The sequence below is a fragment of the Dipodomys spectabilis genome, unplaced genomic scaffold, assembly GCF_019054845.1.
Source record: "Dipodomys spectabilis isolate Male_0828 unplaced genomic scaffold, ASM1905484v1 ptg000069l, whole genome shotgun sequence".
Lineage (NCBI taxonomy): Eukaryota > Metazoa > Chordata > Mammalia > Rodentia > Heteromyidae > Dipodomys > Dipodomys spectabilis.
In genome coordinates this window covers 1,506,416-1,523,214 of record NW_024870746.1, presented here as the reverse complement: position 1 = coordinate 1,523,214, position 16,799 = coordinate 1,506,416, and the positions used below count along the sequence as shown (strand labels likewise).

General features: G+C 40.9%; 1 protein-coding gene across 1 annotated transcript in view; it reads right to left on the bottom strand.

Annotated features, from left to right (window-relative positions):
* Positions 1-12,550: 12,550 nt before the first annotated feature.
* The window catches only part of Cd244 (CD244 molecule), a 32,342-nt gene continuing 28,093 nt past the window's right edge, over positions 12,551-16,799 (bottom strand). Inside the window, exons 7-9 of the mRNA XM_042682331.1 lie at positions 16,205-16,270; positions 14,952-14,996; positions 12,551-13,644 (exon numbers count right to left, since the gene is read on the bottom strand). Coding sequence (XP_042538265.1) covers positions 13,606-13,644; positions 14,952-14,996; positions 16,205-16,270 — 150 coding nt within the window. The 3' untranslated portion in view covers positions 12,551-13,605. The remainder of the gene's footprint in view (positions 13,645-14,951; positions 14,997-16,204; positions 16,271-16,799) is intronic.

Genomic DNA, 16,799 nt, shown 5'->3' with positions numbered 1-16,799 from the left:
TACTATTATATCTATATAATAAATATTTCTAACATACCTAATAATTAATAAATAGTTCTCTTTCCGTTTTTTGCCTCCATATCCTATTACTTCACTGTCTTTATCTCTGTGACTACGTACTTCTCTATAGATAGGTAGATAGGCAGACAGACAGGCAGACAACACAAAGGTTTCTGTAGGAGCTAAACACTATGTCTAATGGCTGTAATCCTGCTACTTAGGAGGAGGAGATTGGAAAGAAAGTTCAATACCAACTAAAGCAAAAAGTTTGCAAGCTCTTGATCTCAAGCAATAAAAAAAACTGGGCATTCTGGCACACACCTGTCACCCCAGCTATATGGAAACATAAATAGAAGAACTATGTTTAACCCAGGCAGAGCCAAAAGCAAGACCTTATTCAACTGGGCACCAATGGCTCATGCCTGTAATCCTAGCTACTCAGGAAAGCTGGGATCCACAGATTAAGGTTCAAAGCCAGACCAAGCAAACAAATCTAAGACATTCTTATTTTCAATTAACCAGCAAAATGCCAGAAGTAGAGGTGGGCTCAAGTGGTTAGAGCACCAGACTTGAGCAAATTAGCTAAGCAAGTCTTCAAGATCTAGGATCAGTTGGGTGCTGTTGGCTCACACCTGTAATCCTAGCTAATCAAGAGGCTGAGATTTGAGGTTTGTGACACAAATCTGGCATAGGCAAAACATTCCCTGTGAGACTTTTATCTCCAACTAACCACTCAGAAACCAGAAGTGGTGCTGTGGCCTAAGCGGTAGAGCACTAGCCTTGAGCACAAAGAGGCTCATGGACAGTTACCAAGCTCTGAGTTCAAGCACCACAACTGACAAAAAAAAAAAAAAAAAGAGGGTTCAGGGAAGATGGCGGAGGAGAAGCTGGAATCTGAACAAGCTCTTGCACAGAAAACAGTTTCAGAGTTCCAGTGAACAGTCCCAAGCCAGAGAATCACACCAAGTGTGCCATCACAGGACAGAGAGTTAGTCAAGAGAGGGGAAGCCAAGCAGACACATCTGAGCGCCTGCCAGCAGCTGCTGCTGCGGCGGCAGGGTCGCAGCAGCGACCGCAGCCGCGGCCATACCTGAGCGCTCACACAGAGAGTCCGGGACGAAGGAGCCAGACGCAGCAGACGAGCGGATTCTACTCAACACCAGCAAGAACCGACAAGGAGCGGACAACTTCATCCTGCACTTTGCAGACCAGAGACGACCCAGGATCCAAGACTCGGCGTGAGTAGAAGCCCCACTTCCTCACTCCTTCTCTGGGAGCAGAGGAGGGAAGGCCACCCCTCCCCCCCAGCACCAGTGATCTCCATCTTGGATACCGACAAAGCTCGGAGGAGCGGCTAGCTCCAGCTCAGGCCTTGGAATAAAACGAGTCATTTAGCAGGTCACAAGAACTTAACGGCGAAGTGACCTCACAGACTCAGTTCCATCCAGGGAAAAGTCACCCAGCTCAGGCGCCAGCCATTGGAGTGGCTCTCCTCACCGGGTAACCAGAGCCAGAGGCTGCCCCTCCCTCTAGCAGCCACCACAATCAATTGAAAAACAGAAACCCTGAGAATGGCTCCAGGCTGGGTGCTGTGAGTTTTTTTCACAAAATAGCCCCAGGGAAAAGCTACTGTTTGTAGAAAGGCCTCAACTCTACCCAGAACCTAGCCTCATCACTGCATCCCCCTCTTTTGTGATTCTCAAAGCAGATCACCCTCCCAGTAAACTAACCTGGGAGGGGGATCTCAAAATCTTGGGTAAAGCAGAGCATTTTTCTGCCTGTTCCAACAAACTGACTTAAGAAACCAATCAAGCCACAGGACCTCAAGCTGACCAGAGACTCCAACCAGACTCTGGTTACAGACAAAAGGGAGATACAGGACTCTTCCCACCCCTCCCAAAAAAAAAAAAAAAAAAAAATCAAAGAACTTTTTTTTTTTTTCTTCTTCTTCTTTTCTTTTTTCTTTTTTTGTTTTGTTTTTTTTTTCATCTTATGTTACCTTATATATATAAAAAAATTTTTTTTGCTTTTCTAAAACTTTTATTAATCTTTAATTTTTGCCTCTTCTGAAAAAATAATTGTTTTCCATCAACTTTTTTTTTTCTTTCTCCTCTTATAATTTTTATTTTAGGAATACGTGAATGTGTGTTTTCCTTTCTTTTCTTGTCTTCTTTCTCTTTTTCTTTCATTCTTAATTATCTTTTTGTTTTTTGTCTAGCTCTACTGAATTTCTGATCTTTTCTTCTCACTCTCCTATCCTTTCCATCTTTTCCTCTTTGTTCTTCTTTATATGACTTAACTCTTGTCCTGCACATCCTCAGATAAACCCGTAGTTAACCAGTAGACCCTATCCCCCATTGTGTACACACTTAATCCACAAACTTATTACTCAATTCAAAACCTCTGAGACTTAAATTCCTTAATAGCAGTACTACCTCTTTATACCTATATAATATTTTAAGCATTTTTTTAAAGTTTTTCACATCTCCTCTATGTCCCTCCCTTTCTCTCAACATATTCATATTCCTCTATAAATAGATGGTCCTTTAATCTCTAAAATAACATTAATTTTTACGTTTCTTTTTTTTTCTGGTCTGTTTTCATTCCCCTTTCCCTTTCTTCTTTTTCTCTCTCTCTCTACTTGCATCCTACCCAACCTATTTCCTGCATTGTGATTAGGACATAGTTAACTCTCCCTGTGCCTCCCCACACCAATCTATTCCTATTTTTTACCCACATCTCTCCCTAACCCTAATAATTTCTGGTTTTCCAAATTCTTCTCTGCGGTTCGAAGCCCTTTAACATATAGTTGTTTGATGTCGAATAGATGTATCTGTTGAACTAGATTGTATCTGTAGACTATTGACTGTACAAATGCAAACTTTGGTTGATGGTTGCCTTAAGATAGTGTTCTAGCACAAAACTGGTGCTATCTTCATCTCAAATGGGCAGAGTAAGCCGGAAAAACACAAGAAAAATGGCAAATTCGGGTATCTCAATTCCCAATCTTGATAATCAGGGGTTAGAATAGATAATGAATAATCCAGAGGAGAGTTCCCAAACAGCTCTACAAACACTGGTGGCAAACATGATAAATGAAAAGTATGACAACGTACAAAAGACTCTGTATGAGCGTGATAGGGAGAGAGAGGAGGCATCCCAGAAGTTTATACAGGAATATCATAAGCGTGAGGAAGCTACTCAAAAACTGATACAGGATTTGCTTGAACAACTTGAGAATACTCAAAGAGAAAGGGAGGAATGGCGTGAGCAGGCTGAGAACACTCAAAGAGATCTGCAGGAATCCCACGAACGGGAGGAAGCTAATCAAAGAGTAATACAGGAATTGAGAGACCAGGTAGAGAACACACAAAGATCACTAAAGGCATTCATGGAATCCATTAACAAAGAGCTGAAGGAAGTCAGGGAGACCACAAAGGGAATGCTGAACGGAACCCAACAGAAGGAATGGGAGCCCAAAGAAACCATAACCAATCAACTAAGCGATTTGAGGACAAACACTGAACACCAAATTAAGGAAGTAAAGAAATTCATACAAGACCTAAAACAGAGCTTCAACAAAGAACTTGAAGCCATCAAAGCTGACCAACTAGAAGGAAAAGAGATAAAAAACAAAGTAGAGAGTCTTGACAGCAGGTTAGACCATGCAGAAGATCGAATCTCAGGGATTGAAGACAGCCTAGATATTATAGAGAAAGAACATACAACCATCCAAGACAAGTCCAAGAAATATGATAGATCTATCCAACACCTGGAAGACACCATCAGAAGGCCTAATCTAAGGATAATGGGTGTAGAGGAGCACCTAGAAACAGAAGTTAATGGTCTAGGAAATTTGTTTAACAGGATCCTAGCAGAGAACTTCCCAAACATGCAAAAAGATAGGCCTGTCCAGATACAAGAAGCCTTTAGAACTCCAAATAGACCAGACCAGAATAGGACATCCCACCGCCACATTATAATCCACACAGGATCAACTCAGAACAAGGAAAAGATCCTTAAAGCTGTCAAGGAGAAAAGGGTAATCACTTATAAAGGGAAACCAATTAGAATCACCTCAGATTTCTCAGCAGAGACAATCAAAGCAAGAAGAGCCTGGAATGATGTATGCCATGCCCTAAAAACAAACAACTATCAACCAAGAATACTGTACCCAGCTAAACTCTCCTTCATAACTGAAGGCCAAATAAAAACCTTCCATAGCAAAGAAAAATTGAAACAATACATCTCCACCAAACCAGCCCTACAAAAGATTCTTAAAGATGTCCTACACATAGAAAACCAACAAGACCGCAATAAAGGCCAAGAAACTGCACCCAAACTGAGAATCCAAGAACCATAGGAAGAACCCAGTTTTCGCAGCCCCCAAGAAGGTAGATAACATGGCAGGAACTCCCAAATACCTCTCAGTCCTATCTCTTAAGGTTAACGGACTGAATTCTCCAATTAAGCGACATAGACTGTCTAGTTGGATTAAAAAACAAGACCCTTCTATCTGCTGCCTGCAGGAGTCACATCTTGCCCGTAAAAACAAACACATTTTCAATGTTAAAGGCTGGAACAAAATCTACCAAGCAAATGGACCGCATAAACAGGCGGGAGTTGCAATCCTAATATCAGATAAAATAGACTTCAAATTAAAATTCGTGAAAAGAGATAAAGAAGGTCGCTACATACTAATTAAAGGATCTCTCCTTCAGGAGGATATTACAATTCTAAATATCTATTTGCCAAACAATGGAGCACCCAAATTTATCAAAGAAACACTACTTTCCCTCAAATCCCATATAGATCCAAAGACATTAATTGTTGGGGATTTTAACACACCACTCTCTCCACTAGATAAATCAACTCGGCAAAAACTCAACAGAGAAACCGCAGATCTAAACAGCTGCATAGATCAACTAGACTTAACAGACATCTACCGAACATTTCACCCAGCAGCATCAGAATACACGTTTTTCTCAGCAGCACATGGAACGTTTTCTAAAATAGACCACATTTTAGGCCACAAAGCAAACTTGTCTAAATTCAGAAACATTGAAGTTATACCTTGCATTCTCTCTGACCACAAGGGAATAAAATTAGAACTCAACACCAAAAGCCACCAAAGAAAGTCCGGTATCACATGGAGGCTGAACAACACACTGCTGAATCATGAGTGGGTCATGGAAGAGATTAGAAAGGAAATTCAAATGTTCATGCTTTTCAACAAAAATGAACACACAAAATACCAGCTCCTCTGGGACACAGCAAAGGCAGTACTCAGAGGCAAGTTTATAGCTCTGAGCTCCTACATCAACAAATTGGAGAGATCTGAAACTAACAATTTAATGACACATCTAAACCTCCTTGAAAAAGAGCAGCAAGATAAACCCCAATCCAGTAGACGGAAAGAAATAATCAAAATTAAATCAGAATTAAATGAATTAGAATCCAAAAAAACTATAGAAAGAATCAACAAAACAAAGAGTTGGTTCTTCGAAAAACTTAACAAAATTGACAGACCCTTAGCAAATCTTATCAGAAAAAGAAGAGAACACACCCAAATTAATAAACTCAGAGATGAGAATGGAAACATCACCACGGAAACAACCAAGATTCAGAACATTATAAGGGAATACTTCTCAAAACTTTATGCTAATAAGTTTGAGAACTTGACAGAAATGGACCTCTTCCTAGCAAATATTGACATGCCAAAACTAAACCAAGATGAGTTAAACTATCTTAACAGGCCCATATCAAGCATTGAAATAGAAACAGCAATAAGAGACCTCCCAGCTAAGAAAAGTCCAGGACCAGATGGCTTTACAGCGGAATTTTACAAGGCCTTCAAAGCAGAGCTCACACCAATTCTCCTCCAACTCTTCAATGAAATTGAAAGAGAAAGCTCACTACCGAACACATTCTATGAAGCCATCATAACCCTCATCCCAAAACCAGGCAGGGACTCATCAAAGAAAGAGAACTATAGACCCATTTCTTTGATGAACATTGATGCAAAACTTCTCAACAAAATTTTGGCCAACCGACTTCAACAATTCATCCAAAAAATCATACACCACGATCAAACAGGATTCATTTCAGGGATGCAAAGCTGGTTCAATATACGCAAATCAATTAATATTATTCATCACATCAACAGGAGCAAGAATAAGAACCACATGGTTATCTCAATAGACGCAGAAAAAGCATTCGACAAGATCCAACACCCCTTCATGATGAAGGTTTTGGAAAAATTAGGAATCCATGGAACATTCCTCAATACAATAAAGGCTGTATATGACAAACCTACAGCCAGCATTATACTCAATGGTGAAAAACTAAAGCCATTTCCTCTTAACTCAGGAACAAGACAAGGATGCCCACTCTCTCCACTTCTCTTCAATCTAGTATTAGAATGCCTAGCTACAGCAATAAGACAAGATGCAGACATAAAGGGGATCCAAATAGGGAAAGAAGAAATAAAACTTTCCCTCTTTGCAGATGACATGATCTTGTATTTAAAGAATCCCATAGACTCCACTCCCAAATTACTCAAGCTGATTCAAAACTTTGGCAAAGTAGCAGGTTATAAAATTAACCCCCAAAAATCAATGGCTTTTCTGTATGCCAACAATGAGAAAAGTGTGGCTGAAATTAGGAAAGCAACTCCATTTGTAATAGCCCCACAAAAAATAAAATACCTAGGAATTAACTTAACTAAAGAAGTGAAGGACCTCTATGATGAAAACTTTAAAATCTTGAAAAAGGAAATCAACACAGAACTTAAAAAATGGCAAAACCTCCCATGCTCCTGGATTGGAAAGATTAACATCGTGAAAATGGCAATACTTCCCAAGGCTATCTACAAATTCAACGCAATACCTATCAAAATTCCACCCTCATTCTTCAAGGAAATAGAAGAGGCAATCCAAAAATTCATATGGAACAATAAAAGACCCCAAATAGCAAAAACGCTCCTCAACGGAAAGAACACTGCTGGAGGAATATCAATACCAAATTTCAAACTCTACTATAAAGCCATAGTAATCAAAACAGCTTGGTATTGGCATAAGAACAGACCTCAGGACCAATGGAATAGAATTGAAAACCCAGAAATGAACCTACAGACCTATAGCCATCTAATCTTCGATAAGGGAGCTAAAACAATAGAATGGAAGACAGACAGCCTCTTCAGTAAATGGTGCTGGCAAAACTGGTTAACTACATGTAGAAAACTTAAGCTAGATCCTTATATATCACCCTGCACCAGAATCAACTCCAAATGGATCAAAGACCTTGAACTCAAAGCAGACACTCTGAAAACATTACAGGATGGAATAGGAGAAACCCTGGGTCTCCTTGGCTCAGGCCGAAATTTTCTGAATAGAGACCCGGAAACACAACAAATCAAAGAAAGGTTGGACAAATGGGATTGTATAAGGTTGCAGAGCTTCTGCAGGGCAAATGACATAGCTAGCAAGATCAATAGAAAGCCCACGGATTGGGAGAAGATCTTTACTAGCCATACAATGGACAAGGGTCTCATATCTAAAATATACTTGGAACTCAAAAAATTAAACCACTCAACAACAAATCCTCAAAGAAACAACTGCCCAATAAGTAAGTGGGCGAAAGACTTAAAGAGAAGCTTCTCTGAAGAAGAAAGAAGGATGGCCAATAGACACATGAAGAAATGTTCAACATCCCTAGCCATAAAAGAAATGCAAATCAAAACAACATTGAGATATCACCTCACTCCAGTTAGAACAGCAAAAATCAAGAACTCTAACAACAACAGATGCTGGAGGGGATGTGGACAGAAAGGAACCTTACTTCATTGTTGGTGGGAATGTAAACTTGTTCAACCACTTTGGAAAGCAGTATGGAGGTTCCTCAAAAGACTCCACATAGAGCTCCCCTATGACCCAGCAATCCCACTTTTGGGCATTTACCCAAACGTTTACAAACAAGACTACACTAAAGCTACCAGCACAACTATGTTTATTGCAGCATTATTTACCATAGCTAAGATATGGAACCAACCCAGATGCCCCTCAATAGATGAATGGATCAAGAAAATGTGGTATATATACACAATGGAATTCTATGCCTCCATCAGAAAGAATGACATTGCCCCATTTGTTAGGAAATGGAAAGGCTTGGAAAAAAATTATATTAAGTGAAGTAAGCCAGGCCCAAAGAAACATAGGTCCCATGGTTTCCCTTATTTGCAATATCTAGTATAGGTATGAGTCAAGCGGAAAAAGTCAGAGAATGTGATGTTAGGAAAACGAACCCTCAAATATGTATTTTAATGTTTTTGTTTCTTTCATGCATGTGTTTCTAACGCATTTATAAGATTATTTCTTGGTTGCTTTGTATGTCCCTCCCCCACAGTGTAACCCCTGCTTTCACTATATTTGATGTCAGTATAACATGTGGAGGAGATGGGGACAAACAAGTCGTTTAAGGATTCAGGTGGACCTGTTGCAACAATGAGAAGTACAAAATGTCATGTCAAAACCAGCTTTACAATGTCGGTGTGGGAGGGGGAGGGGGGGTATGATTGGGTGGGGGGGAGGGGGGAGGCTGGGAAGGGAGGTGAAGGGTAAACAAAGGAGGAGGCTGCAATGCTTGGTAAGAAATGTATGCATTATCCTGCCCATGTAATTGTAACCCCTCTGTACAGTATGTTCTCAAATAAAATAAAATTAAATTAAAAAAATAAAAATAAAAATAAAAAAAAATAAAAAAAAAAAGACCTAGTATCAGCACAAATAAAAAACTAAAGACCCTATTTAAAGATCAACCTGGTGATTTTGTTCCTAGTCCTTGGGATTTTTATGTAGACAATTTTAATTTGGAAGAAAAATGGGCAATGTGAGTTTCTGAGGTCAATGTCACTTGCCAACTCAAGGTTATTCCCTGGGACTCTTAGAATCCCTCTGTTATTATGTAACACATTGCTAGTCTTTCTCTTTCAAGACCTTATTTCTTCTCATAGCAATGGGAAGGATTAGCATTAGTTGAAACTCTTTCCTTAGAAATCATTGCAACAAGTGGTGCTGTGGCTCAAGTGCTAACCTTGAGCTGAAGAGCTCAGGGACAACACCCAGAGTTGAAGCGCTTAGTTCAAGCCCCATGACCGACCAAAAAAAAAAATCAGTAAGAAATCATTGCAACAAGTCTGGGAATATAGCTTAGTGGTAGAGTGCTTGCCTAGCACGCAAGAAGCCTTGAGTTCAATTCCTTGCTACCATATAAACAATAAAGAAAGACATAAAATTGAAAGAAAAAAGTAATAAAAAGTTTTAAAAAGAAATCGTTGCAACACATGTTAATTAAAGAGGAAGGCAGGTAGAATACACTTAGTAAACTCTTGCTCAGATAGGCAGTGGAGTTTAATCATCACTTGCTTCATCCTAATGTTTAGCCAGCTGTGGATTTCACTTCTAGCCTTGAAGACAAATCTGTTTGCTGGATTTCCAGAACTGCTTTCCACTCTGGTCTGGTCACTTATGTTTGGATCAAAACTGGCCACACTTGAAGTCTTGAACATCAGTTCCTGCTCCGAGTTTCAGAATGGCCAGGAGTCACCACATGTCCAGTTAGTTCCACATGAAACTCACAGCAACCCAAAGATTTAAGACCTCTTAAGCTCACCCACAACTTACACCTGACCTATAGTGTAAGTGAAAATCTATGCATTTCATGATAGAATTTATCCCTTGTCTTCTGAATCTACTTTGGTTATTATTTTCTGGCACAAGAGCTAAGGGAAGGTTTACTCCACTCCCTTGCTGGTACTCCCTCTTCTTGTACCAGATCAGGTAGCATCTGATTTTGAGAGCCTTCCCTGAAAACTCTTCGATGGATAGTCCTCAAAATCTTTGTAACATGAAGGTCTGATCCTCTGGACCATTACTATGGGACCTTACCTTTACCATCTGAGTTCTTTATTTGTCTAGGTAGAGACTGAATTATTCAGCAGCAGCTGCTTCTTTTGCTCCTCTTCTTCTCTGTCATTCTTTTTCAGATAGGGTCTTGCTTCCACCAAACTCACAATCCCCCTGCTTTGAAGTGCCAGAATTAGAGGAGAATACCACCACAACCTAACAGAGCAGTAGCTTGTTAAAGACATTTTATTGTCATTGTCTTAATCCCCTTGGAGTTGTTGCAGTAAATCCGTGTACTGTTTCCTGCACAGAATTCATCCCCAAACCTTAACCTTTAGGAGACTCTATGAAGGCTGTTTCGCATGACTCTACTTCTGCACTAGACTGAACATGACTATTTCTTCCTTTTGCTACCAATACGAGCTGAAGAAACAATTCTTCAAGGTTTTATTAACTATGCCCTTGTGTGTTCTTTTGGTTCGTAAGTGGTACCACTACCACATCACAAGGATGCTGATGCACCTTCTGAAATCTCTACAAAAATCTTATCTGAAAAAAAAGCAACTACTACCTCTCTCCTGGTATCATAGGGTTGGAGAAGCAGGAGGACCTCATAAACCTTGGTGCCTTTGCAGACGGTAGTATATCACAATGTCCTAAATTGAGGCACACATACCTGGATGTGACACTATCCTTCTTGTCACCTGCAGGGTCTCCTTACCACATTAATATTCCAGATACTAAGCTTCTTCTTGCAGCCTATGGGCTTTAAATATTTCTCAATTTGTCTCTTGTATATTCATAGCATTTACTCCTCTCAACTCAAAACTCTATCATAGGCAGTCAAATGTTGGAGTGGATGTGAACTAACCACCCTTCATACAGTCCAAATAGCTGTGAAAATGAATCCAGCCAAGACACAAAGATCAATGGTGTTTGCTGTAATACTTTTGTTCAAGTAGAAAATAGCCTGGGGCTGTGAAGGTAGCTCAGTGGTAGAGTACTTGCCTTGCATGCCTGAGGCCTGAGGCCCTGGGTTCGATTCCCCAGCACCACATAAGCAAAAAGAAAAAAGCCGGAAGTGGCGCTGTGGCTCAAGTGGTAGAGCGCTAGCCTTGAGCTGAAGAGCTGAGGGACAGCGCCCAGGCCCAGAGTTCAGGCCCCACGACCGGAAAAAAAAAGAAAAGAAAATAGCCTGAATGTCCATTTAGTGGAATCTAACTAAATACATGACTATGTGCATGCAATGACAAGTTCTATCTTCTATAGAGAAATCAAACACTGATATGTAACGTACTCTAAAATACAGTATTGAATACAAAAAAAAAAAATCCCAGGATACTATATTATATGGTAATAGTTGAGTTAGATGTGTCTATAAACTTGTGTAGGCATAGAGAAGTTTTAAAAAAAATATTTTTTAGAAGTCTTACCAGTGAGGGGCTGGGAAGGTGGCTTAGTGGTAGAGTGCTTGCTTTGCATGCATGAGGCCCTGGGTTCGATTCCTCAGCACCACATAAGCAGAAAAAAAAAGCCAGAAGTGGTGCTATGGCTTAAGTGGTAGCACGGTAGCCTTGATCTGAAGAGCTGAGGGACAACACCCAGGCCCATAGTTCAGGCCCCACGACCGGACCCCCCTCCCAAAAAAAAAGTCTTACCAGTAGCTACCTCTAGGGAAGGACTTAGGAATCCCAAGTCAAGAGAAAATATTTTTTACTGTGGACTTTCTGTACTGCTGATTATTTTTTAAACAACTGTGTGTATTGCTCATTTGACAGTTCCTTAAAGTGCTTAAAATACCTCTTCCACATAAGATATTCATATTTATCCAAAAGAGCTTCCCTTCTTCTTGGTCTAGATACAGTCTCCTGTGATAGCATCAGTCCTCTCCCTGCAGCTGTGGCCAGGTAATCCCTTCCCTGTAAGATGTACTATGTTTGACTTCTATTCATGATACTCTATGGCCTTGGAGTCAGTATGTTTTCTCTGGTCTTCACTGGATATTCCCAGTGGTTCAGGAAGTTCTTCATACTTAGTAAGTGGCTTAATTACTGCTTGTTGCTTGGCTCATTATCTAGGTTTAAAATTTGCACACACATAGTATATATTCCACACTGCAGCATTTCCGGCTATCTCAAGATCTACATGGTATTCAACACTTGAACCGCCAGTAGTCAATATCTCTGGGGTTAGAGTGTTCATACTCCCATTGTTTTTTGCTGCCTCTGTTCACCAAACTCCTTGACTCTACAATGCAGCCCCAATACTTCTCTCAGTCCCTAGCCATTTTGGGCGTTTATTTATCTGGTTTTTCACTTTTTATACTTGTTTTAAGATGTGATCTGCATTTGTCTCTAGAAAGAAGCCGGTCTGGCCATGTTTCCAAAGGTGAGGGATGAGACTGGGCATGAGTGAGTACATGCCTTGGCTGTCTTCATGAGACTCATGGAACCAAGTGCCTGTTCTCTGTCGCCACAATGTGTGCAAGGTCTAGTAGCCCACCCCAAAGTCAGACCCTTCCAGTAGAATTTAACAGATGTGTGTTGATTGACCATCCATAAGTGCCTTTGGCTGCTGCAGAGATAAAAATTCAGTATAGAGAAGAAGCATAAATTCAATCCAGGCAAAGAATTCAAACTGCTTCTATCTAACATTAAAAATTGTATATTAAATTTACATGCTAAATGCAGGGTGAAATGATTGAAGAACCAGCTTCTAAGCAGCAGCATCTGCAGGAGTCTGCAGTAAGTCCTAGTTTACCCTTATCTCTTCCTTGGTCTTAGACTCTAAATCTTGATCCCCACAGCTTGCTAAAGGGGTTGGCTTGAAAACACAGGGAACCCAGCATAGCGTCTGCCTCATCTTCAGCTCTCAACATCTGAGCCCTCCCTCCAGGGTATACCATGGGACCATTTGACAGACCCAGAACTTAAATAGAATGTGGTTGCTAAGAGGCTGCTCTTGTAAATAACACAAAATAGGTATCTAATCATGTGTCATTGTCAATCAAACATCACACTGTAGATAAATTTGGCCTCAATCACCAAATTACCAAGACAGTGAGTACGCTGGGTGATTTTTCTATTCAAAGATGGACCAGTTCTACATCACCTCTCTTTCCTGCCTTGCTGCCCCTTATGGTCAATTGGCCAAAGGGAAAGGTGAAAATGGGGGAGAGGGGTCCCCTGCATTTGAGTGAAGCCCAGGCTCTGATTTTCAGCAAGAGCTGCCAGCCAACTAACAGCGGAAATCACGGCCTCATGGGGGAAAGTGGCTTCCTCTTTCTTGGAGTAACCATCTCTTTCCTTGACCTTGCTGTGGAAGGTGATCCTGAGCAAGGGGAGGACCCAGAAATGGAACAGGTTAGAAATAGAAGGAGGGTATCTCTACTCTACATGTTCATAGAGCTTTATAGACAAAATAAGCCAGAATGTGACCAACACAACCTCTCCACCCATTCTTGTCTGGTCTACAAATTGCTCTTGTAGGGACTGTTAGAAATCATTTTCTAAACAAAATATAGACCCTGAGTACATTTCTGTATTATTTCCATTCACGAGTTTGTTCCATAGATACATATAGATACATAGATACATATGACATCATTTGTTGTGTTGATTCCCAGAGCAGGTATAAAAGAAGGCAAGATCGGCTGCAACATTTAGGGGTAAATATCAAAGCTCTCCAGTTCCTTGTGGCTCAGTCAGGAAGGATTATGATCCTTGGGGCATTGATTTCCAACCTGCAGAAGAAAAGGAGAATCTTTCAGACCCTCACACCTGAAGATCCTTGTAATGCTCCCCTAGGATGTGGATTAGTATCCCCACCACATAAATTAAGAAAATGAAGCTTAAAGTCTTTTACTTCATATGAATTTCTACTCAGTTCTTCTTGCTCCAATTCCAGTGCTCTTTCAACTACAGACTGCAGCTTTGTATTCCCTCATATCACTTGGCCCATACCATGTCCTTTAACCCCCTGCACTACTCAGGGGGTTAAACATTGGACTCTAATGTTGGAATGTCACCCAAGAGCTAGTGATTCCTGAATGCACCCACTCAGCCTCTCCTCTGGGGCCAAAGACATTTTTTTGTTGGTTGTGGGGCTTGAATGCAAGGCCTGGGCACTGTCACTGAGCTTTTTCATTCAAGACTAGTGCTCAACCACTTTGAGCCACAGCACCAGTTCCAGTTTTCTGTGATTTAATTAGAGATAAGAGTCTCATGCACTTTCCTGCTTGGGCTGGCTTTGAACCACAATCCTCAGATCTCAGCCTCCTGAGTAGCTAGGATTTTAGGTGTGAGCACTGGTGCCCAGCTTTCAACAACACTTTCATTGGATACAGATGGAGGTTTACATATCATATGAGGCTAATGGGTGAAGGTAATTCCCATGCCTTAATTTTTCTCAATATAAATGGAAAACATAGAGGCTAGGGATGTAGCTATGTGGTATAGCACTTACTTAGGATATGCAAGGTCCTGAGTTGAATCCACAGCAGCACAAAACACAGGAGGTAGGGAGGAGAGGAGTATGATAATAGCTAGCTTATAGCATTCTGTGAGCACTTAATAAGATCACAGTATGTGAAGACACTAGCAGATTGCTTTATAGATGGGAATCAATTCAGTGGCCAAGCTCAGTGGTCACTTTGATCAGTGTTCACCTCAGCAGAAGCTTAAGCTCACCCACCTCCCCAAATGATTCTTAACCACTAGCTGACTTAAGAAAATCATATTTTCCCCTCTTAAACCCTCCCATGTCCCCACACATGCACTCTTTCAAGGAAGATGCCCCATTTGTAGTCCATAGCCTACAAACTAGCTTGGGCAAAGCCTTAGTTTTGAATCCAAGATACCTACTAGTCAAATCTAACCACATGATGTAAACTTGGGTTAGATCTCTACTCTTATGGAGCTTCCGTGTCTTCATTTGGTTTAGAGGGTCCTTGCAATCCCTACAACTCTGAGACTCTATGGATGACTTTTGTAACTGTACCCTTTGTGGTTGGATCCTTCTAGACTTGTTTGTAGAGTTCCAGAATCTTACCTCTTCGTAGATGGTGCAAGTGCCAGAAGAACTGTGATTCCTCTTCTTGATTCCAAAATAGAAATTCAGAGGGTTAAAAATAAATATGTATATTGTCTCTAAGTAGCACTCCAGTAATAGGTAGAGTTTTCATAATGGAATCCAAAGCATTTAAATCTGGCACCTGAAAACATCTTATGGTCTCATAACTATCTCTCATGGCGAGACCTAGGTTGGTTGAATGACTTGTTGGAAGGAAGTGAGTGAAAAATCTGAACATCTGTCTTAAAGCCCTTCAAACACATACCCCTGACTTGTATGGCCTTCTACAGTTTCATGGAGTCCCAAGTTCCTGCTTGCCCTGCCATATTCTAGCTTATAATTTCATCCTGTGGCTCACTCATGGCAATACCTTCTCTCCCTATCCCCTTCCACACCTGTTAAAAAGATGAGCATGGAGTGGCGTGCCAGTACCTCATGCTTATGGTCCTAGCTATTCAGAAGGCCATGATCCAAGCACTGTGGCTTGAAGCCAGCCAAGGCAGGAAAAGTCTTTGAGACTCTTATCTTCAATAAATTACAAAAAAGCCAGAGTGGAGCTGTGGTTCAAGTGGTAGAGCATCAGCCTTGAGCAAAAATGCTCAAGGACAGCACCCAGAGCCTGAGCTCAAGCCCCAAGACCAGCACCCTCACACCCACCCCCACACACACATATAGGATGAGCATGGGCCCCTGGGATACTCACTTCAGTGGTCCCAAGTACATATGTGAGCTATGTCTGAGCTTAGTTTAGAGAAAGATTTGAGTGAACCATTATAGCTACCCTAGTCCAGAAACCTGCACCATCAGACGACTAACAAGAACCTTTGAACCCTGGAAGTCAATGTTGTGTTTCTCTACTGCATCCCACTTTTCCAACTCTAGGAAATACTGGATAATGGAAAACATCCCGTATCTCTCTCACCACAGCCCCAGCTGGCCTACTAAAGATCTTTTAATCACTGCACAAAAGATCTCTTTTCTATCTCTGTCCTTTGTCTCTCTCAAGAAGTCCGAGGAAACCCTATAATCCATGGCTGAGTCTCACAACTATTATTTTTCTTTGGCCAGAAGCAGAAAGGTACTTCTTCTTCTTGGTCCATTAACATTTAAAAGAAGCTACTCAGACATTCACAATGGAAGACAACTCATTGGACTTGCACACTTACTCTGCAAACACAGCCACATGTGCACATGCAAAATACACATCTGTATCCCCAGAGGATGAGACTCACCTTCCGAGAATGATGTATCATTGAATATAATGTTTTAGTAGTTTCTTGTGATGTGGAGGCTGAACACTAATTAGAAGACAAAAGTATTTCAGAAACAGATCCAAAACAACCCTGGGGAGATTATCTCCTTCATTCTCTGCCTCAACCCTGCTTAGGTGAAAGCTGTGTTAGTGGAAAGAACCTTAGACTAGCCAGGAGGTCTGTCAAACTAATGTCACAACTAATGACAGCTCCTATATGCTGAGCATGTGTTTTGTGTATATATTCTTTCTTGATCCTTATTCCACTCCCGTAACATGGAAAGGACCGGAATTTTCTCCAGCCACAGATAAGGTTACAGAAGACTGAAAATTGCAAATCAAAATACTGTATGCACAGGAATGGCCAAGATCTCTAGAATACTTTTCCTCAACAGCTTAGTTTTCCTTCAACAGCTTAATGTTTCCCTCTGGCAACATGGGACCTGGAATAAGTGTCCCCTAGGACAGGTAAAGCCATTCTCCCTTTTAATATGGTCAAGAAGAGGAAGGTGATTTTCACAGGATACTCTATTCCAAGAGTTCTTGTTTTCCTTTCCCTAGAGTTCAGTGTGGCT